This window comes from Clytia hemisphaerica, unplaced genomic scaffold (genome assembly GCF_902728285.1).
Source record: "Clytia hemisphaerica strain Z4C2 unplaced genomic scaffold, Clytia hemisphaerica genome assembly, whole genome shotgun sequence".
Classification (NCBI taxonomy): domain Eukaryota; kingdom Metazoa; phylum Cnidaria; class Hydrozoa; order Leptothecata; family Clytiidae; genus Clytia; species Clytia hemisphaerica.
In genome coordinates this window covers 64,787-86,700 of record NW_027104328.1, presented here as the reverse complement: position 1 = coordinate 86,700, position 21,914 = coordinate 64,787, and the positions used below count along the sequence as shown (strand labels likewise).

The window sequence follows — 21,914 nt, the reverse complement described above, 5'->3', positions numbered from 1 at the left end:
AACATTACTAAGCAAAGAATTTTTCAAAAGATTACAGTTTTCTCTTTAATCATCTTAAGGCACCATTTACACGACACCAACCGAGTTGTTAACAGCTTTAACACAAAAAGAGGTGGACGGGGTTTTAATGGACTCTTATACAGCTTCAAGCATGCGTAATGCTATTGATTTATCGGGAGCGCATCCAGTTAAATTAGTTGAATATCCACGTTACTATGGAGTTGTTTTGTCAGGTCATTTGAAATATATTGCACACTCTATGGAAGCAAGTATTCATTTCCATGAAAAGGACATTGTGGAAATGATTGCTGGGCAGACTGACAAAATGAAGGTTAGTGACTTTCTCCCTTAACCCTTTGTGCGCGCTGCTTTTTTGAAAAAGAAATTTTTCTAAATTATTTTTTTGAAACTCAAAACTTTAAAGTACCATAAAAGATTGTACCTTGATGATGATTTTGGTACCATTAGAAAGTTAATTTTATACTCTTTCTAAAAACATTAGGTTTATGCCCCTTTAAATCAAGTGGTCAGGGGCTATAGCCTCAAGTCTGAGACTCAGTATTTTGGCTTGTTTTGGACGCATATACGCGTCCGAGGGATAAGGGTTAATAGCCCTGTCGTAAGACATAATTGACATTGTCAAAAAAAAATAAAGAATTCCCTTTCATTCACCGTATACCTCTTGTAGCATTTGCGATCCCTGAAAATGCATATAAAATATTTTTGTTTTAGTCTTCTTATTAATATTTGCTTTTTGAAAATTTTAGCTTCAAATTGCAAAAGTCCGAGATCTAGGTTTCATTTTCAATAATCGACTGTGGCGACAAACTAAAGCGTCGTAGGTAAACCAGTAAATGGTTGCTGACATTCTAATAAAACCATATTGCAATATTTTCAGCCACCGAACAAGTTTGAAACATACACATTATTCGATACGAATTCACCGACATTGATGGACGCCATCAAAACTTTATTATGGATGCTGTTTACCGCTGTCGTTCTTGGTTTCATTTTTTCCGCGTATCGATTTCATAAAAAACGAACCCAGATTATTGACATCGATAATACTGTTGACACTTGTAAGTTTTCCCCAGTTTGGGAACGGCTTTTGTTGTTCGCTCATTTCGTTTTTTTCTCAACGTTCGTTCGTTCGTTCACTCTTTCTGCTTGTTCTTAACATAGTCATTATAAAAAACCCCGTTCTGGCAATGTATTGTTTTAGCTTTTTGTTCAATTTTCTTTTGTTACAAACAAAAGACAAGTTGCGATTTGCATACTTTTTTATCACGTTACCAAAATCTCCTCTTGGGATTGGTCTAGTTTCTAATCACATATGATCAAGAAGTTTGCAAAATAAATGGATTTTGGTACGTAAGCTCCATCTTTTAACAATAAAAAGAGATAAAAGCCTTCCAGACCAGTGATTTTATAATGACTATGTTCTTAGTTCGTTCTTCCTTGCTTCGCTTCCTTAACTTTTTCATTCGTTTGTTCGTTCGCTCGTTCCTCCTCCATTTCTTCCCTGATCCTTTCATCTCTTCTTCCTTTCCTCGCCCCTTTCACTTATCCCTTCCTTCGACTATTCCTTTATCTCCTTGTTCGTTTGTTTGTTTGTTTTTTTGTTTGTTTGTTTGTTTGTTTGTTTGTTTGTTTGTTTGTTTGTTTGTTTGTTTGTTTGTTCTTTCTAACATCCATTGTTTTTCGTTCCTCTTTTTACTTTAATGCCGGGGGGGGGTACTTAGGTTAAATGGGTGCTGGATATGTGCAAGCCACAAGGGTCCCTTTTTCACACCCTTGAAAGTCTCTCAAAGAGGTACAAAAACCATTAAAAAGGAAATTGAGTCTATGTAAGTGTCCAAAAATCACGAAATTCAAAATTTCCAAAATAATCGATAAAAATGTTGAGAAAGTCTCTCTAAGGGTCCCAAAAACGCTAATTTTTCATCTTTCTAAGTGTCGATTTTCGATTTTTTGCTCGGACGTATCCGTCACCTCGCAAACCTAGTACCCCCGGGCTTTAATGTGTTCCTTGCTTTAATTGTCAGCCAGTGTAGTTGCCTTTAGATTTTATTAGGATATTCGTAGATTGTGATATTTCAATTCACGATTAAACTTATCGTTTGTTCACTGTTTTTTCTTCGTTCGGTTGTTTGTTTATTTTTCGTTTCGGTGAAAAGAGTTTTGGAAGACGTAAATCAAGCTTAAGAAATTGTATTTACGTATGTAGGATCAATATAGAGTGTTCATGTATCCGTCTCATAAGCAAATGACTTCCGAACAAAATTTTAAATTTCAGCTCTATCTATTCGTCCCATATGGAGAGAAGTCATCAAATTGCATTATCTGTTTTGTCATCGAGTGTATAATTTACAGACCAGAATGGATCAAGAAAGAATCAAATTATATCGAGACAAAGGAGCAAGTTCTTTGAGAAACAATAACCGATTTCATTTATATTCTCGGCAGAAATATTCTACAGTTGGCAATGAGGGCTCAGATACAAAAATTGCTCAAGCTTTTCGAAAACTATCTCGACTTTCAATCACAAGCAACTCATCTACGAAAAGCTATAATCGACACTACGATGATTTGGAACGAGGAGAGTGTTCCCATAGTAACAACAATAATGACGTGTCGGAAAAAACTTTTCGTAAGATTTCGATCTCCAAAAGAAAGAGACGTGGTAAAGAGAGCATTGCTGGATTTTCAAGACTTCATGATTTAGAAGAAGAACAAGAGAGAACACAAAGTGATTTTTCAATGCGTTCTCCCAGCCTCGCTTCCATGCGGAGCTACAATGAACGTATCAAAGATCTTGATTCCGATTTGGATTTGTATAATCAGGGATACGACGAATCCGATATTGAAAGTGACTTATCGGGAAATCGGGATTCGAGTGATGAGGGTGAGAACAGAGAAACCGATTCGGATTCCTCTGACAGTAATTGAAATATTGATCATTCACATGAGGCTGGGAAGCTCAATACTTTAATGGTATAACATTTCGCTGATATTGAATTTCACAGAAGTCCCAATGGAAATTTGGAAATGCCTTATTCGCAGAATATTTCCAAACACAACTAAAGAAATGTCAAATAAATAACTTTTAAAATGTTTAATGACATTAAGCACTAATAATGCAAAATTCCGTTAAAATATATCGAGTAACTTTTATTTTTATTGTTATTTCATTCTTATAATGACCTGCTCAAAATATACAAAATAAACCAGATTATTTCAACAAATAGAGTTTGTGCACTTGATTTTCATCGTTCGAATTACACGGACACAGAAATGGAAAATTGAAATTCTAATACATACGTTTCATTTTACTCGTGTCAAAATTCTACCGGGTGCGCCACAAAAAAGTTTCTCTCTTTAACCCTTAGGCTCCATAGGACGCGTTTTTGCGTCCTGAAACAGCCAAAATACCAAGTGCTAAAGCTGGGGTCCCATCTCCCTAGGACTTTATTTAAAGGGAAAGAAACCAAAAGAGTATAAAATTACCCTTCCAATGGTTCCAAAACAAATGTCTGAATCAAAAGCTACAAGCTTTTACGCCATTTTGAAATTTCAAATTTCAAAAAAAAATCATTGAAATTTTTCAAAATTTTCAAAACTACTGCGCGCTCAAAGGGTTAAAACTAATTTTCCCAAAATCTAAAAATTTTAAAAGAACCATTCCTACTCCATTGGAAAGAAGAAATACAAACTTAAATTTTGATGGGTCATTTATTAAATTCGGTTCATTAGATCGAAAGTTATGCTCTATTGAATAAAAAAATTACTTTCTGAAAGTGCTCAAAAACGTTAAAAATCGACCTATCAAATTAAACAGAAGCATAATTACACGATGCATCAGCATTTTCGTTTCAGTCATTAAAAATGATAATCAGCTGTCTAAATGACCTTTTGTTGTATAAAGGAAGATTGAATTTCAATAAAAGGCAGAAAATTCGTCGAAAAAAGCCAAAACATCTGGTAAAGTTCATAAAAATACATGAAATATGGGTTTCGAGGTACATCCAGCCTTACAAAGACTTTATCCAGTCTAGAACCAAATATCTGGAGGAAGATTTCGTTAAAAGTAAATTGAAATGATTTTGATGAACATTTTAAACCCTTTCGTTCCATCAGTTTCAAAATTTATGTGTTTAGTTACTGAAAAATGGTCTTAATCGTGTAAAGCCTCTTGCGATTGCCAATTTTAAAATAAAGATTTGATAGGTCGATTTTTAACGTTTTTGGGCACTTTCTGAAAGTAAATTTTTTATTCGATTGAGCATAACTTTTGATCTAATGAATCGAATTTCATAAATGACCCATCAAAATTTAAGTTTATCTATCTTCTTTTTGATGGAATAGGAATGGTTGTTTCTTAATTCTTAGATTTCGAGAAAATCAGTTTCAAAGAGAGAAACTTTTTTGTGGCGCACCCGGTATCTAACTCTCATTTTACATGTCGTAGCTGTCAAAGTAGAAGGACCAATCTCAAAATGAGTCTCTTAGCATATTGAAAACCTTCTATATAAGATGAACCTTTGACAACGAAATTGGCCCTTTCATGTTACAGAGGAAAGATTCATAGTGTGCAGGGGGGTTCAAGGTCCCACCTAAAATTTCAGGTCCCAGCACTTGAGAAACTCCCACCTGATAGTTGACTTTCCAAGTCCCACCTAAAATAGGGATTTTATTTAATAAAAATGGTTCTTTTGAAGTTAAACCACACACAGACAGACGCTGGCTTGGTTTGGTTTCTCCAGTTTATCAATGAAGAGAGCAAAAAGTAATAGTAAAGATTGAAATGATACCACATCAAAACAAATTTGCAATGAATTCTAATTATCATACAACTAACGTGTATGAAGAATAGAATGATTTTAATTGGCTTTGCAGACTCTTTCGAACTTTCGAATGACTCGTTTAAAGCATAATTTTTGCCTTATGAAGGCCAACTTTTTTGCATATTTGATTGGCAAACAGTTGGCACTTCGGGCAGTTTGGAATGAAACTTCCAATAAAAAGTTAGGGGAATTTTCAATGAAAAACAGATTACAGGATTCAAATACAAATATGTAAAAATCTAAAATTTAAAATAATTTTTCTTTCAAGATTTCCATAAGAGTCCCACCTAAAGATTTCTAGTCCCACCTCAACCTATTTCCCCCACCTGAAAGTCCAAAATTTCAGACTCCCACAGTCTGGCTGTTTTGGACCCAAAAATCCAAAACCCCCCTGCAGAGTGGAATATCTTATCTTATAGAAAAATGCTCTCTTTACTAAGATACTAATTTTGAGCTTTGTCCTTTGCCTTGACAACGACGAGTTTCGATACTCCAATACTATTCATAAATAAGTTCAAGATCAGTATCTCTCAACCATTTTGATTCCCATTCTTCCATTTGTTTTGTCATCTCTGGTGTAAACAAAGCCTTCCACGATCCAGCTTGTCCCTTGTTAAACATTGTCTTTCCCTTGTGAGCTGCTTCGACTGTTGAACTATGACCTTCCTGAAAAGTTGTTCAATTTGAAACAAAATGCGTTTATTTTTATTACAAAGTGTTATAGTACAAAGGTGAACCTGACAAATATCGATGCAATACCACAAAGGTCTCCTCCCTTCTTCGGTATCCGAGTTGTAATACCTATTTCTCCTCACATTGACACATGACGTATTAACCTGGATAAAACCCTATTTCTACCAAGGTGTATTTTACACCACCCATGCACTACTTCACATTTTTCAAAGCACACAAAACTTTCTGACTTAACAAAATCTTTTAAATCTTTCCATGATAAGCAACATCTGTTCCAAATTTAGTGTAAAAATTTCAACTAGATCAAAAGTTATTCATGGTGCTGTAAAATACCCCCTGGTATTATGAAACTGGAAAAATGTCGGTATAAATAGGATTCACTGGTCAAACCATTTATTGCACCGAATGGGAATCGAAAACTGACCTTCGGCATGAAAAAGAGAGTGGATATCAACTCCACTACTTCGCCTTATTATATGGCTTATGATTGTAAGTAGGATTTGATTGTGCTAAATTGTTTTTCCATCTGAAATTTGAGCAAAGATTTTGAAAAAATCGTTCCACACTGACCTGCTTTGCATGGAAGGGAATCATTTGCTCTGCTTTTCGTTTCATCGAATCAAAGGAAAAATGTTTGGCCAGATTTGATACTTCCTCATCTGAAATTTTAATGTCTAAGAAATCAGCAATCTTCTTGATATGACCTGATAAATCTTTTTTCATTTCTTCGTAAAAGATGATGAGTATATTTTCATAAGAGCGTCGCTTCCAGTATCCCAAAACGTGTCTAAAAAACGGACCAGAATAACATCCAGCATCATCGGTCATGAGATTAACAACATCTTGTAAAGATCCAGAAAAGTCATCGTAGAGTGTATAGAAGTGACCGTGAAGGGACTGGCAAACATCTCTTGGGTTTCGAAGCATGTAAATCATCTATTGTGATATAAAAAAATGTTTGCCGATGATTTGCGTCAAATATTTGGCTTTCTGTAGACTTGTATGTAAACAGTCCCTTTTTACCTGATTATCAGAGGTTAAGTTACCCTGGGAATCCAAGCGTTAAACTTTGTTCACAGTTTAGTTTATGATATTTTTGCTGCTTGTTTAACGCTTGGCGCAGGTAACTCACCTGCAGGGAAGTTTTTCCCTGCAATGCAGGTTCGGCCTGATTTACCAGTTTTCGGCGTATTACTTAGCAGTACTTTCGCGCGCATTTTGATATTTTCGATGCGCGAGCATAATTTATGGGAAAAGCTGGCTCAGCAGAAAAAAGGAAAACAAATGACAGAAATGAAAATGAAAACATAGATTCATTTTGATTGCGTGCTGAATCTCGATTGGTCAGCACAGGTCAATATATGATATCGGCCTGTGCTTTTCACGGTAAGTCCCGTTCTCTACGGAAATTCTTGATTTCCGTAGAGTACTACGAAACGTGATGCACCTTGGGATTGACTGGCCTAGTATGTAATGTAGACGATATCGGCTTAAGGTGAAAGTAACTCAGATTTGACCCCCGAAAATTACTCACAATGCTTTGCGCGGAAAAAAGTTCACGGTGAATTTTTTTCCACACAAAGCATCGTTGAGAAATTCTCCGGGGTAATCTGAGTTTTCATGTGAAGCCAATTATCGTCTGTTGATCTATTTTGTTTGCTATATTTTGTCAAGTATGAAAATTTCCAACATCATCTTATTTTAGCCTTATTTACAAATCGCTCTATCAGATTCTATTGATGTTTGTAGGTGAGAAAGAGTATAAATACCTTAGGTTGCTTTTGTTGAAACTGTCTTGGTAATAATTCATATGAAAGATGCATTTTGATAACACGTGGTCGTTTCATGGACGAAAAAATCTCATCGTTAGCTTTGTTGTTGTCACTATCGAAATCTCCTATACCCATAACAATGCTGTGATATTGAAAGATGATAATCCTTTGATATGACAGTGATTGATGTATGGGAAACTTTTAAACATCTGGAAAGTTTAGATTACAAAATTTTACCGAACCAGGGCAACTCTCTATCTAATATTTTCCTATTGTCATATTTTTCTAATTCGAACCTCTTTAATTCGAATTTATCTGTAATCGGAACTAAACCATTGGTTCCTTCTGGTGGAAAGTACTCTCTAATTCAAATATTTCTCTGATTTGAAGAAAATTCTTGACCCCTTGAACATCGAATGAGAGAGTGGCAACAATGGCAACTATGTAGAACATATCCTTTCGTTACCATTTGTGTACATGTTTTTTTTTATAAGCAAGTGTCTGCCCCTATATCAGGCTCGCATTATGCTTAGCATTCTATTGTTCTAAAACAATAGAACCATTGTTTAGGTGCCGAAAACTGAGCCTGCGTATGCTTATAAACGTTATGCTTATAAAAGAAAAAACATGTATTTGGTTTTTGCAGCACCTGTTTCAAACATTTTGTTCTTTTCACTTTAAAACACCCGTGCTCACAGCCCCGGTCTGGCGATGGAAATTTCTATTGAAATACAAAAAGGGATTGGGAATTCTATTGTTCTCAGTTTTTGGTTCCTTCCTCCTGGTGGTATAATCTAGGGTTTTTAGCGGGAGGCTAGGAACTTTGCGTACCTTATCGGGGGAGAAATGTCTGGGGAAAGTGACGAAAATTTTGAAGGGGTGACGAAATTTTCCCCCGACGAATTTTTTCTTTGATATTTTAACACCCGACCAAAAGTTTTACCCGATTTTTTTTATCCCCAACCAAAACTTTTACCTGATTTTTTCCCCCGCCCAAAACTTTTACCCGGTTTTATATTTGCCACTTACAAAATGTAAAGTTCTACTTGATGTAGCCCACAAAACTGTGGCATGTTATACATCTTCTGTTAGACCAATTATCATTGAGTCTGAAAATTTAAGAATCACAATGAAAAAATTTGTTGAAGAAGAAAATGAAGACTTTTGCAAACTTTGAAGAGCTTAGTTTCTGTGGAGAAAAAACATTTTGAAAAGAATTTTGCTGCGGTAGATGGTGTATCTTTTATCAAACTAAAATTTATTTTTTCGGAAAATTTTTCTAAAAGTTTATTTGCTTCAAAATCTTGAAAATAGTGCTTTTTGACGAATTTTTCATCCCAATTTTTCATAGAAAAACAGCCATCACTTTTGATGCGTTAATTTAGAAAGTTTTTCCGAAAAATTTAAAACAGTTCAATTCTTTGCGGACAGTTTGAAAAAAATTCGAAACAAAAAGGTTAATTACCCATTAAAACTTGGCACTTTTTATAAAAGAAGGTGATGCAACATATTATTAACGTCTTTTTAAAGTTCATAACGTCATTTTTGTAATTAAATTCTTAATTACTCTTAAGAGATTTGATTAAAAAGCAATTTATAAAGGCAATTCTTTGTTAAAAGTGTTAAAGAACCTAAAACATAACTTTTATGTTCAAATACTAAAATCAATTTTCCGACCATGGTCAGAGCCCTTAAAACTAGAAAGGTTTGATAAAAAATAACAATAGTAACACAATGTCGGTTGTCAGTCAAGTCTTTTAAAAAAAAGATTTTCCGCCCAAAAATTTGGGAATTCGGGAAAAGAGAGGAATTTGAAATTTGGTCGTGATAAAGTGACGAAAATGCCTCTAGGTGACGAAATTTCCCCCCGACGAAAAAAAAAACGAGTAAAAACCCCGACTAAATAAAACTCTGACATTTTTTCCCCGATAAGGTATTTATATATTTGTTCCGTTTAAAACCTACTATAAAAAAAAACAAAAAAAATAAAAAATTCAACTTTCCAGTAGGGCGGAAATTGTAGGGTATTTTCTCCACCGGAGAGACAAGACGTAGCGATACGTCGCCGATTGGGCTACATTCGAATCTGTCTCAAACCATCGAAAACAAATAAGTGTATAAGAACATAAGGCTTCGATGGCCAAAATCTTAAGAACCAGTTAAGAACATTTTAAGGCTTTGCGGACTCTAAAATTCACTTACTCGAAAACTGATACAGGGGGTGCATGTTGAATATTCAATTTTATATCATTACGGAGTGCCCAAACAATCCTCTCGCACCAATTCGTACCTAAAAATTATCGATAAAACATCATTACATTAACGTTTCTTTAGAGAGTCTCCAGTTCAAGTCTTTCTTTCAACGAGAACCTGAACTTACCTTAAGAGAAGAAATTTTGGCGAATTTGGCGAATTGCCACAAAAATTCGCCAAATTCGCCGAAATTTCTTCCCGCTAAATTTAGATATATGGGCCATTCGCCAAAATTAATTCCCACCAAATTTAAATTTCTTTTACTAGAAACCCTTTTTTCATCCTTTTTAAGCTTAATATTCAACAAAAAATAGGTCGTTCGCCAAAATTATGTCTCGCCAAATTTAGAATTTTTTTTAAATCGCCAAAATAAATTCCGCCAAATTGCACACAGCTCGACAGCAGTGTGAACTTCAGTACGAGAACCTGTGAAATTACAGAATTTCCCATCTCGACAGCTTCAGAGTACCTTAAGCGGATAAATGTTCTCAAAATAAGACTTCAAAGTTTAAATCGCTCAATCAGTATCTTTTTTTTTTCGATTTCTTTCATTTTCCCTTGAGATTTTCGCCAAAAATCGGATTTCTATTTTTCGCGGAAATGATCGAAATTAGCGAAAAATGACTCTTCGGTTCACGAACAAAAACACTGTAAAGAAGGGGTAGAAGATTATATTGTCAAGGGGTGAAACACACGTCTAGAATGTATAAAAAAATGGAAATATCAATGCAAAATATACACATATCCAAACAAACAAAAATGTTCAATACGAACGCTACCTGTTTTAAGAAATCCACATATAACTGTATCATCTTCAAAAAATTCGAAGTTTTTAATCTCTTCAATGTTTTGAAAATAACCTTTCGGTATAAAAACATCGGAAGGCCGAGCGTAATGTACATTAGAAACGTAAGGTATATTTGCAAAGGGAGCAAAAAATTTGCTTTCCAATGTCTCGCTATGATATTCTTGTATGTCTTCACCCTCGTCCATTCTGCCTGGTAACTGGTAAGAGTTCAAATGTCCAAAAAAAGAAAATTGCTAGATATCAAAAATGATAATCCAATTTGATGTTAAATCTTTTTTAACTATCTACTGTTTTATAGATCAAACTTGATGCTACTTAAGTTATGACAGGTGAAATGGTGTGGTGGTCTTAACTCTCGTCTGGGAGGTCCGATTTCGATTCCCACTGTAGTACTACTACTACACTTGACGGTTAACATACCTTCGCCCGGGTCAACCCATGCCATGTGAGGGGAATCGGGTACCACTAATCTGACTAAAGAGTATGGCTGATATGCCAGACATTGTGATGTGTGGTGTCATTCATCCCGTTCTGCGCCTGCGACGAGCTATATGCTCTCCCGCGCAATTCGAGTGTCACTACTACGCATCATGGTATCCGTTTCCCGCGTGCACAGAACCAGCGGTGTCTGGACAGCGCTAAGCGTTCCAACTTTAAAAAGGAGAAATTCCTACTTTGTAAGGAGTAGGAACCATTCCCTGTGGGGAGATAAGAACATAAGGCTTCAAAGGAGAAAATGTTAAAAACATACAAGTTCAGAACATTTTAAAGCTTTATGGACTCAAAAACAGCCACTTTCTTAGGAAAATGGGTAAAAAGACATAAAAATTGGGGAAAATAAGAAAATGTTAACTTAGGTTAACCCAAAAAAGTTAAGAACATCTGAAGGCTTCAAAAATTGTGGATAATCTTATAAAAAAAACATGTAAATGAGCGGGTCTGTTTTGTCTGATGGTGTCCGGAAAGTATTTTATTTTATTTTTTTTCATTTCTTTAATTAATTGGATTAAAATCTATTTTCTTTAAAAAAATCATATTATTAAGTTTGATCCACTTTTAAATTGTAATCTGTTTTACACAGACTGGAGTATGTATTGAATTTCTATAATACCTTTGGTTACTGTATTACTAATAGTTTCCAGAAAATGTCCGTATTTGGGGGTGGAGGATATAGTGTCCGGGGGGTAGTGAAAAATATACTAAATTTGTCCTGTCTAGGGGGTAAAATTGCTCTGTTTGGGGGTAATTTTGCTCGGTTTAATGGTTATTTTAAATGTCCAGGGGGTCAACTGATGCTTGTTCGGGGGAGGGGATGGTCAGACCTTCTGTCCGGGGGGGGGTCGAAATTCACAATGTCTGGGGGTAAATTTGTGAAATATATTATATCCTCCACCCCTATATTAAATTTTTTTCTGGAAAAGCCCATATTAGTTTGAATATGTTGTTTGAATGTTATAATAATGTTATATGCCAAATTGGATGTATCGTCAATTCATTCATGTTTTTTCTTTGTCAATTCTTAGTTAAATTCTGAAATCCTTGTCAATCACCGTTCCCAATCGCTTTTCCATTTCAGTCAATCATCTTTTTTCAGCCATTTTTATTTCAAGTCGCATTTTGATTTTAGCCATTTTTTCAATTCATCCGTTATACGAGCCACGCTGCTGATGATACTTCAATCTATAGAACAATTTGAAACGAAAATTGGTTTAGAAATGCGGTAAATATTACTTTGATCCAATAATAAAAGTAGCATTTTTAGTTTAGGCAGGTTGATGTAAGCTAAACCATAGTATAAGAAAGCCGCGGCTGGAATGATAACATCTGAACTTCTGTTGTTCTATCTCTGTCGTATTTGATGACTATTTTTTGATCAAGAGATCAGTAATGTATCATCTTTAATGGTAAATTTTATTGGTTTGTCGTTAATACTTACTTCTCAGTGTGTTTTAGACATTAATGATATACCCTTGATAGTACACTTGCATTATAAAATCATTGTAAAGGAAAGATCAACAATAAGAAATTTAAACGAGCACAAAATGGCTGGGCTGAAAGAACTCAAAAATAAACAAAGTGCCTCGAATGCCTTCGCAATATTTCAGTTAGCCTGGATATCCAGCCCGTAAACTTTTTTTTGATTTTGATATTTCTTATGTTTACGGTCTGGTTTACCTAGATCGTCTGCATTCTCATCTGAGGATGATTATGCGGATATTCTGATTGGTTGGTCCAAGCGAATCAGAGATCTGAATGGTGGCGCGCGTGTAAGAAATTATGCAAGCCGACTTGAAGTGTTCGCCTAAATATTTAGGTGGACCGCGCGGGCGATCATCAGCAAGGCGCATACGCTGCTTTGCAAATCTCCCTGACTTTTCTTCTTCGAAGCAAATAACAATAGAATATCTAATTATCTCCCTTGGGTGTTTGACCACGCATCCAAATAAAAATAACAATAATGGTAGGGAAAAAGTGGGAAGATCAAAACATGGGAATTTTTAGATGTTCTGGTTGCTTTCTTTTGAATTACTTGCTTAGATATTCTTGTTTTAATCTTCTTAATGACTTGGTTGCATCGTGTAAAGAACTAAAAAGGTATATCTTTATTTTGCTTCAATTCTTCTTTTCTGTTTGCCAATTTTTGTTGCTGTTTTGGGTTGGATTTTGAAAAAAAAATTTCTCCAAAATTCACTTTGCACTTTTTGTCTAAACAGACTTTCCACCACACTGTCTATATTTTATGGTCAAGGCTGCCATTCTAAATTGATTTATCACTGCTGGGGTACCATCTTGAAATTATGCATGTCATTATGTGCATATATTTATTTGCAGCCATGGGATTCATGCAGGAAAATCTGTCAACAGGGGTTCACCTGATTTCTAGGTGAACCAAGCTCTATAATTTTAGAACTTTGTCTGGCTGAGGTAAAACTTATTTTTTCTAAAATTTTGAGCTTGGATATCCAGGCTATATTTCAGTGAAGTCTTTTTAGAAATCAATGAAAAATTACATCTCGATAATACTGTGAAAGTTTCAAGCCAGCACCTTCAAAATTTATCATTCAAACTGACAAGAAAGTTGTCATCTTGAATATGGTTCTTATAATTTCAATTTTGGCGAAAAACTATTTTTTCCACAAAATACCCCTAAAATATGTTCAAATTAGTTCAAGTGTTCTATTGGGTACAGATTCAAAGATATTTAGCAATTAAAAAACTTTTTGTGAAGGGAAATAAGAGGAAAAATTCAAAAACTTTCTACCAATAATAAACTGAGCATCTTGATGTTCTTATAAAGCTCAGAGACAGAGATGGAACAGCAATTAACTGAAAAGACAATGCAGTACATATTCCAGCCGCGGCTTTCTTATACTATGGCTAAACCATATAGAAATGACATTTAGAACTGTTCATATGTCTTTGGCTAAACATATACATGAGGTATTAGGCGTACAAACTTTCGCGAGCAGAAACTTTTGCGATTTTCGCGAATTTTGGCCTTTTTTGCGAAAGTAGAAATAGAAAATCTGTAAAACTCCAAACTTTGAAGTTTTCTAACGTTTATGGCACTTCTTAGCCTGCTAAAAGACTACTTAGTCAAAGAACAAATGTTTCAAGCCAATCCAAGAAGTATTTGTCCCTCTAAGCTATTTTTTCATGTGAAAATTCCCGATTTTACGTCTTGATTCACAAAAGTTTCTGCTATATTTTCCCGTTAAATTCGCGAAAGTAAATGTCGTGAATTTCGCGATTTTTCGTCCTCGCGAAAGTTTCTGCTCACGTAAATGTGTACGCCTAAAGTATAGTTTAAACAATTTAGAGTAAATTTCACGATTCTGAAGTTTTATAAATGTTGAATTTCAAATATTTCAAAAATTTTAGGCTATTTTATTGTGAAATTTTGAATTCAAACATTCAAACATATCTTTGTGGTTTCATTTTTGAATTACTCGGTTAAGAATCTTTATAAACATACTTTCGCGAAAAATCGCCAAAAAATCGTGATAAATTCGATTCGCAGTGTAAAGAAAAGCATTTTTCCGGGTCATACCGAAAACTCCGAAATTGTACTTGATTCCTCCCTGCTTGATACTCGTTAATATTAGAGAGGGATCAAGGGTAAGTTTGGGTAATCTAGGGAGAAAGAGTGGCGCCTTTCCAATAGCTATCGAAAGAGGAGAGTTAGGAACGTCCCCGACTGCGGGCGCAAGACTTACTACTTCTTGTCGCCTGAATAAAAAGAATCTCCTGTTTCATCATATACCTTGTTGATGTTTGATCAATTTGTATTTGTAATGTTTCATTAATTTGTTGTTGTTCTTCTAAAGTTCTTTGTGTTCTTCGTAACTGGTTCGATTGGAAATCGTTCTGTGACGAAGTTTATATCACATATAAAAAGAAAATTTACAGTGTAATAAAAATCTGCTCTCCAACACAAATTTTGCGTCCCTCTTGGCTACGCTACTGGGGGCGGAATCGAAGAATCTGATATATAGTGAAAAGAACCGGTATTCCTGTACTTGTTGCAATAGTTAGAATATTTCATTAAATAATTACCGGTTTCCGGTATTTTGTACTCTCGGGGGCCCCAACTTTTGAGAGATTAAAATACTTGTTTTGCTACAAAGATTCCTAAATTAGCTCTCCTTCCTGATCAAACCACTCAAATTTGTTCATGTTCGCAGTGAAGGAGTGGAAAGGAAATCATACACCCTCCTCCTCCTTGGTGAGATTGTTTACCTTTTCTTGTTCCGTCAGTAAATCTTTCTTCAACTGTTCAACTTTGATTCTCAACTTCTTAACTTCGCTTTCATATTGTGTTGTTCGCATCTTTTCATGCCCAACTTCTTGACTCTATCAAAATTTCAAACGATTTAATTAATCAAAATAAGTTTGAGTTTATCCACCCAGTGTTTTTCATATTGGAAGTTAATCGTGGATTCCCTGCTGGCACACAACGTTCTTTCAACGTTCACCTAACGTTATATGGACGTTAGCAACATTAGTAAACCGATCCGACCCGAATTTTTTACCATGAGCATCACATCCAGCTGGCGCACAACGTTGTTGCAACGTCCATATAATGTTAGATAAACGTTGAAACAACGTTAAGTGAGTGTGCCTGCTGGGCAGTTCATCATTCTCAGAATTTAACCTGTGAGGATGGAATATATAAATTTTATCGCGCATGTCTTAGAGCATATATTCAATTTTTTTAACGATCAAATTCAAAGATGTTCGTCTTTAATAAGAAGAATTTGTTTAAAATATTTCATCCTTATTTGTCACTCCCCCCTCCTCGTCTACTCTTAAAAAACACTACTTTTCGGAAATCCGATTTTGAATATTTAGGTGTCAAAAACCAAAACAATAGCAAATAGTCCCTTTTTACAGCTTCTGACGCAAGGGTTGATAGGTGCATACCGGGGACGAAATTTTTGCTATATTTTCCAGTGGGGCTGGGGTCCCAGCGGGTCTGTGACAGAGGGGTAACACTAAATGACAATGAATATTCTTTATTGTCCCATCTCCCCATCCAAAATTGAATACCGCATCTTACTCTATTTTCCAAGGATTTCTTGAGTTTGATGTGTGCTGATTTCACTTCGATCAATTCTTTCGATTTCTTATCCAACTCTTCGTTCAAAAGTTTCAAACTTTGGATTTCATGCCTTGCAATTTCTTTCTTGCATGCCTCTTCTCGCAAATCCTAGAAAAATATGATACAGATATGGGTGTTCCCAACTGTCACACAACGTTGTTTCGACGTTTATCTAACGTTCACAACGTCCATATAACGTTAGATGAACGTTGAAACAACGTTGTGTGCCAGCTGGGTTGTACCCCTTACCTCGAACCGATACCTCAATGAAAGAAATTTGGCGGGAAGAGATTTTCACGAATTCGGCCAAGATCCACAAAATTCAATTCCCGCCAAAAATTCTTCCCTTAACGTATGATTCCCCAAGAGCGCGGTTGTTGATGTTTTTCTCTGTAAGAAGAATACTTACCCAATATTTGGAATAAATAGGAAATCTGTCTGTAAATTGTATATTGTTGGTCCTTTATAAGAGGCGATTAACCTCGCCCCCGTGTTTTCAAGCTTTATTAACGTTACTGATGGACGCCATAGAATTATCTGCTGCTATCAGTAAGCAAAAAAGGGCTGAGTAATACTAATACGCAGGGAACGAGATTGGGATCTTCCAGAAAAAAATTGAATATGGGTGGGGGTGAAGGATTTTTTTGGAAATTTACCCCCCGGACATTGTGACTTTTGACCCCCCAGACATTCATAATTTCCTTAAACAGAGCAGATTTGCCCCCAAACAAGGCAAATTTTGTAGATTTTTCACTCCCCCCCCCGGACAAAATATTCAATACATCCTCCACCCCCATGTACGAAAATTTTCTGGAATCCATTGGTACGAGGCGAATTAAAGTTTCTTACCTTAATGGTAGCTTCAGCTTGTTTCAATTCACGTTTGATAGAACACAATTCACTTTCCGTTTGTTCTCTTAGCGACCATTCGTTCGAATTCTCCTCTTGTAATCGTTGGATCTTTCGTTCGAAAAAGAGAAGAAAATTGATCAATTTCATATTCATGACGTAATGTTTTCTACGGAAAGACCCCGGTTTTTGCCAGTAGTGGCAAATTTTATACAACTTTTGTCTAGTTTAAACTTGCCACTACCGGCTAAAACTTGGGCGTTTCCGTAGAAAACATTACGTCATGAATATCATGAATTTCATATTCATGATTTTTTTCGTTTACGATAATTGGGCTTTTCCAGAAAAAAAACGTTCATGGGAGGTGGAAGATATGTTGTCCATAAAACCTGATACCCCTGTATCGAGAAAATCCTGAAAAACTGCCATGCTCTATGGGGTGAACTTGCAATGTCCAGGGGGTCGATTATTGAAAAAATAATATATCCTCCACCCCCCCCCCCCTTGAACGAATTTTTTCTGGAAGAGCCCAATGCTTTCAGTGTTACTGTTCGAATTAAAAAACAAAAAATAACAGGATTCGATGGCGATGGCTGAAGAGTAGTCAAATTTTAAAAAAAGGAAAAGCTCAAATGGGAGAGAGTTCACCAACATATAAGCTGAAGCAATACATGAGGCTTTTACTAACGAAAGTTAAAGTTATTGCAAGTTAATTTTAAAATGACCGCAAGAGTTTTTGTAAATTTAGAACTTCAGCACCAAACTATAGAGTCAATTCCGTGCTCTTAAGAGGACTATAAAAAAAATTGTTGCCAAAAATTCTCATATAAAACGCATTGGCCACGTAGGCCGCATTTCACACAAACGCTGGATTAAAAATGAGATCTGTCACGTTGTTTCAAAAAAAGTACCACATGAAAACAAGAAAAGCGCAAGGTTCAACCCGTCATCCCAACAGCAGCGCAAATCTTAAGGCTTCACTTTTTCTTATGAAAGGTTGAAGGTTTCTCTCTTCCTATATATCCAGCTTTAAGCTCAAATGGTTGTTTGCTTACATTTTCACGTAAATCCCTGACCACAACATCAACCGAGGTACATCTATCACCAGACTCAATACTGGTGCATGAAGATAACACTGACATCATACCGATCGAAGGTAGACCACTATTGAAGGATATGTTACGACCAGTAGAATCTATACTACTTAATGACGATAAAACTGCTGATAGATCGGCTGCACCACTGTAGAGATTTGGTAGCTGGAAACCAGAAGTTTGTGTTTCTTTATGATTTATTGAGAATGGTTGATCTTGTTTCTTCTTGTTTGTCTGCTTGATAATGTCGTTGAGAGCACGACTTGCCTCCAATTCTCTGAGAATATATATAACGAAAAAGGTTACGGGGCATCCCGAGGCCCGAGGGGCAATGAGTAGGCTAGTATTCTTCTGGTTATGAAATATTAGCTTCCAAATCTTATCTCAAATAATCATTAGATAAGATAATTTTGTTAGAGAACGCTAGCAGTCTATTGAGGAGAGTGATCAATGGCAAATACAGTAAATGGGGAAACTCAGGCACAGAAAGTAGTGTAATTCCCTACCTTCAGGTAGACAGCTATCAAAAGGAGCTTTGGGTTACTTTCGACTGTGGCTTTTGGTGACGATGTGCCGTTTGGTGATTCCCTTAGACATTGAGACACCCCTGTCTCACAGGTGGTAATTCTTCCAACAGTGGGAATGAAATTTTTTTATCGAAATCTCAATGGGGATAGATATTCTATTTTTCCAATAGAAAACCTAGTGGGATGGTATTGGAATGCAATTTCTTTCGTTGAATTTAAAATGGAGATGCAATCAAAGTCAATTTCCAGTGATGCGGGGTTAGTGACACAGGGGTGCATCGAGCACTATGATTTTATAAATCTTTCAATGAGATAAGCTTAAAGACTCAACAGAGAAAATGACGGTCCTCCTAAATGTAGGATGGGTACAGTACCCTTTTCATAAAACTATTGGTTTCCGAACTCTACCTTTTACTTTCTTGAACATAATTGTCACATTCCATGAAATAACCTTCAACTTTTTCCAATAAATTTCCAAACATCGATGATTTCTCTTCTTGTGTATCTACTGAGCTTGTTGATTCCAAATTCTCAATCAATCTCTTCAAATCAGTTAGTTCATCTTGAAGACTAGGATAACTTTCATTTGTTGAGTAGAACCTTTTCTCAGCAGCACACGGTGCGATTAAATCATCAAAACTATCTAGAGGTTCTCCAGAAACTTTGTCAAAACTATCCAACGGCTTTCCAGAGATGTTTTCAAAACTATCCAACCGCTTCTCAGAGACATTCTCAATACTGTCCAACGATTCTCCAGAGGGTAACATTGAAATCTGTTCAAAGGTATCCTGGACTTCGTTCAGTGGACTAAAAGAAAGTTTCCCCGTACTTGATCTTATCGATGTTGTCGGTGACGCATTACTCATTGTTTTTGCTAAACGTATATCCTCCACAATTGGTTCTACCCTTGCAACTCTTCTCTCTTCATCTACTTCTTTGATATCTTCAGGGATATTTAAAGCTCGGTTGACAGTCTGTTCAATGTCTTTTTTAAACCCCTCTTGTTGTCTGATGTAAGAATTTAATTTTGCATTTTCGCATTGTACACGTTGAAACTCAACTATCAAAGCACGGTTTCGCCCGTTTAAGTTTTCAATTTTTTCGATAAGTCTGTTTTTCTCTGCATTTTCTTTACCCCATTTTTCGCGCCATTTCACGCACGACTCATTCCACCATCTTGCGGTGCGTTCGAATTGCAAAGCTTTTTCTCTTGTCTCTTCAAGCTCTTGAATTAATACCTCGGGTGACGATGACATCTCTGATTTTGGTTTTTAGCTATGGCGAGCTGATTTAAAAAGCGATTTTTGAATTTCTTCAATTATAAATTCAATTTTACTTCAATTTCATACTAAAAATAAGTAGCCATTTCTTTAGTGATCAAACTATGAGTTTTAACCTCTAATGTTTTTGCGTTTGAGCTCAAAATTACACACAAGCTACCTTGTCCCCGTGTATCCCAGGCTTTAGTCACCTTTTTTATGGATAGCAGAGAATATTATCGGATGCTATCAGTAAGCATCAAAAAGCTGATGATACGCAGGGAAGGAGGTTGACACACAAGCTTAAAACTATAATATTCCAGATCCTTTGATGTCTAAAGTTTATAAAATTTTGCCGCTACACCTAAAACATCTTCCACCACGAAAGTTTTTTCTCTTTCCATAAACAAACCGAGACACACAAAAAATTTGAAGTGCAAAGTGAATTATTATAGATTCTTTTGATTTGATTATTTCTTGAAAATTTGTTCATAAAAATAATTTTCACTTGTAGTTTTTCTACATCAGTTTTAGTGAAAATATTGGACCCCTTGTTTGAAAAACTGTAAAAAAACTGTAAAAAAAATCACCCAACAAAAAACGCGTTATTCACATTTCAAAACTCATGTCCACGAATGACTTTTTCTATTTTTCTGTCTCCTTTTTCTTCCCTTTTCTTCTCGCGTCTCAATGAAATTCTTCATCATCATAATCTGAAATGTGTTTTTATCTTCTCTCCCTTGGGAGACCAAAAAACACAAGGGAATAAAAATCCTCCTTTATGAACAAGAAAAATTTCCTCCCTTTTTCTCTGTCCTTTTTATCATTCCTCGATATCAATTTTTCATTCCTTCTTCCTCACACCATATTTTAGTTTATCACTTATCAGTTTTATTATTTTCCTTTGTATAATCTTTTTCCCAGTTTTATCGATCAACAGTCTGGACTGACGGAAGATAACCATCCGCCGGGTGGGGTGTCTGGCGAGAAAGATTCAAAATGAACGAACAAGGATTTTCGTTTAAAGAAATCCTTTTTTAACAAACGCTCGCTTAAATATACGAAAAATAAAAGTGATCTCGCTCAACCTCCGTTTCCTGTATATACCTTATCGACCAAAACTTAGTCGGCTTTAATTTTAGTCGGCCCTAATTTTAGTCATCAAGCCAAAATTTAGTCACTTAGGGTCGACTAAGTTTCGGCCGATAAGGTACATACACTTTTCCGATCGTAGCCACCAATTACTGCGCGGGCATTTTTTGTCCGTTTTACCACCCTAAAACCGTCCCAGTCTTTGTTTCGCACCTATAGACAATAGAAAAAGATGTAAACTAAAAAAAAGATTGGATCGAGTTTAGGGGATTATTAAATGATAAAGTGGCACGCGTCTGACCGCGCGACTAGGTGGGGTAGGAGAAGGTGCATTCTATCTATAATTAAAGGCTTTTTATACTTAATGATAATAGCTTCAGCTAATACCTTTTTTATTAAGGGGATCTCGCATTAGTCCAATTTTCGTCCTTGTGTATCCCACGCTTTAATTTGCATTACTGATGGACGCAAGAGAATGTGTACGATTCCCTCTATCAAAGGGGTGACTTCTCAAGGAAAAACAATACGTTATAGAAAATCTGATTTTGGATTAATGTCAATGCATGATTGTAGTATTGTTTTCTGAACACCGATTTACTGACGAATATTGGTATTTTGAAGGCGCTGGCCAAACTCCCCGAGGATTGATTGCAGACACCTCATCTCGCCGAAGCGAAAGAGAGATATATTTAATTAAAGGGTTGTTCGTGCGGAGTGAGTTATATCGGATCGCCCAAAGTTACCTTCATTTTTTTTTTATTTTCTTATCCACGGATCGCTGATAGTCACCCCGGAATCTGTGTTTCCGGGGGTTTTGTTGTTTGGAATTAATTAACTAACAGTTAGGTAGGGTCAGGGTTGCTAGTAACGGCTTGTCACTGTGCCGGGTGCATACTCGGCGCCTTGGGCCCCGCAGGGTTGCTAGTAACGGCTCGAATTTCAGTCAGGTTTAAAAAAGGGGTACTTTTACCCATATTATAATAACATTACCCCCGTATTTTGCCAGTTTGGTATAATATGTTATGAATTGCGTGATTTTGCTGTGTGACGATGGCTCAACGGATAAGGCGTTGGTTTCCGAATCCGAAGGTCTTTCTTTGATGGTGGTTGAACCCCGCACG

The 21,914-nt window shown here is 36.0% G+C and overlaps 3 protein-coding genes across 4 annotated transcripts in view; 1 reads left to right on the top strand and 2 right to left on the bottom strand.

The window, feature by feature from the left end:
• LOC136817746 (uncharacterized) overlaps nt 1-3,313 on the top strand; it is a 37,540-nt gene extending 34,227 nt beyond the window's left edge. The window contains exons 35-37 of the mRNA XM_067074059.1: nt 60-331; nt 899-1,079; nt 2,297-3,313. Of these exons, the coding sequence (XP_066930160.1) occupies nt 60-331; nt 899-1,079; nt 2,297-2,949 (1,106 nt within the window). The 3' untranslated portion in view covers nt 2,950-3,313. The remainder of the gene's footprint in view (nt 1-59; nt 332-898; nt 1,080-2,296) is intronic.
• Nucleotides 3,314-5,331: 2,018 nt separating this feature from the next.
• LOC136817750 (luciferin sulfotransferase-like) lies at nt 5,332-10,574 on the bottom strand. The gene is made up of 5 exons (XM_067074065.1): nt 10,342-10,574; nt 9,512-9,599; nt 7,307-7,451; nt 6,108-6,473; nt 5,332-5,510 (listed from the first exon to the last, which is right to left on the bottom strand). The coding sequence occupies exons 1-5, from the start codon at nt 10,553-10,555 to the stop codon at nt 5,343-5,345; spliced, it is 981 nt and encodes a 326-aa protein (XP_066930166.1). The 5' UTR covers nt 10,556-10,574; the 3' UTR covers nt 5,332-5,342.
• A 746-nt stretch (nt 10,575-11,320) lies between these two features.
• LOC136817747 (coiled-coil domain-containing protein 102A-like) lies at nt 11,321-19,792 on the bottom strand. Of its 2 annotated transcripts, XM_067074060.1 has the most exons (7): nt 18,851-19,792; nt 17,877-18,192; nt 16,822-16,932; nt 15,931-16,080; nt 15,111-15,224; nt 14,635-14,738; nt 11,321-12,050 (listed from the first exon to the last, which is right to left on the bottom strand). In XM_067074060.1, the coding sequence occupies exons 1-7, from the start codon at nt 19,696-19,698 to the stop codon at nt 12,011-12,013; spliced, it is 1,683 nt and encodes a 560-aa protein (XP_066930161.1). In that variant the 5' UTR covers nt 19,699-19,792; the 3' UTR covers nt 11,321-12,010. The 2 variants fall into 2 exon arrangements, with proteins under 2 accessions (XP_066930161.1, XP_066930163.1); XM_067074062.1 differs by lacking the exon at nt 15,931-16,080 and having other exon boundaries at nt 11,950-12,050; nt 18,851-19,772.
• Between the last annotated feature and the right edge of the window lie 2,122 nt (nt 19,793-21,914).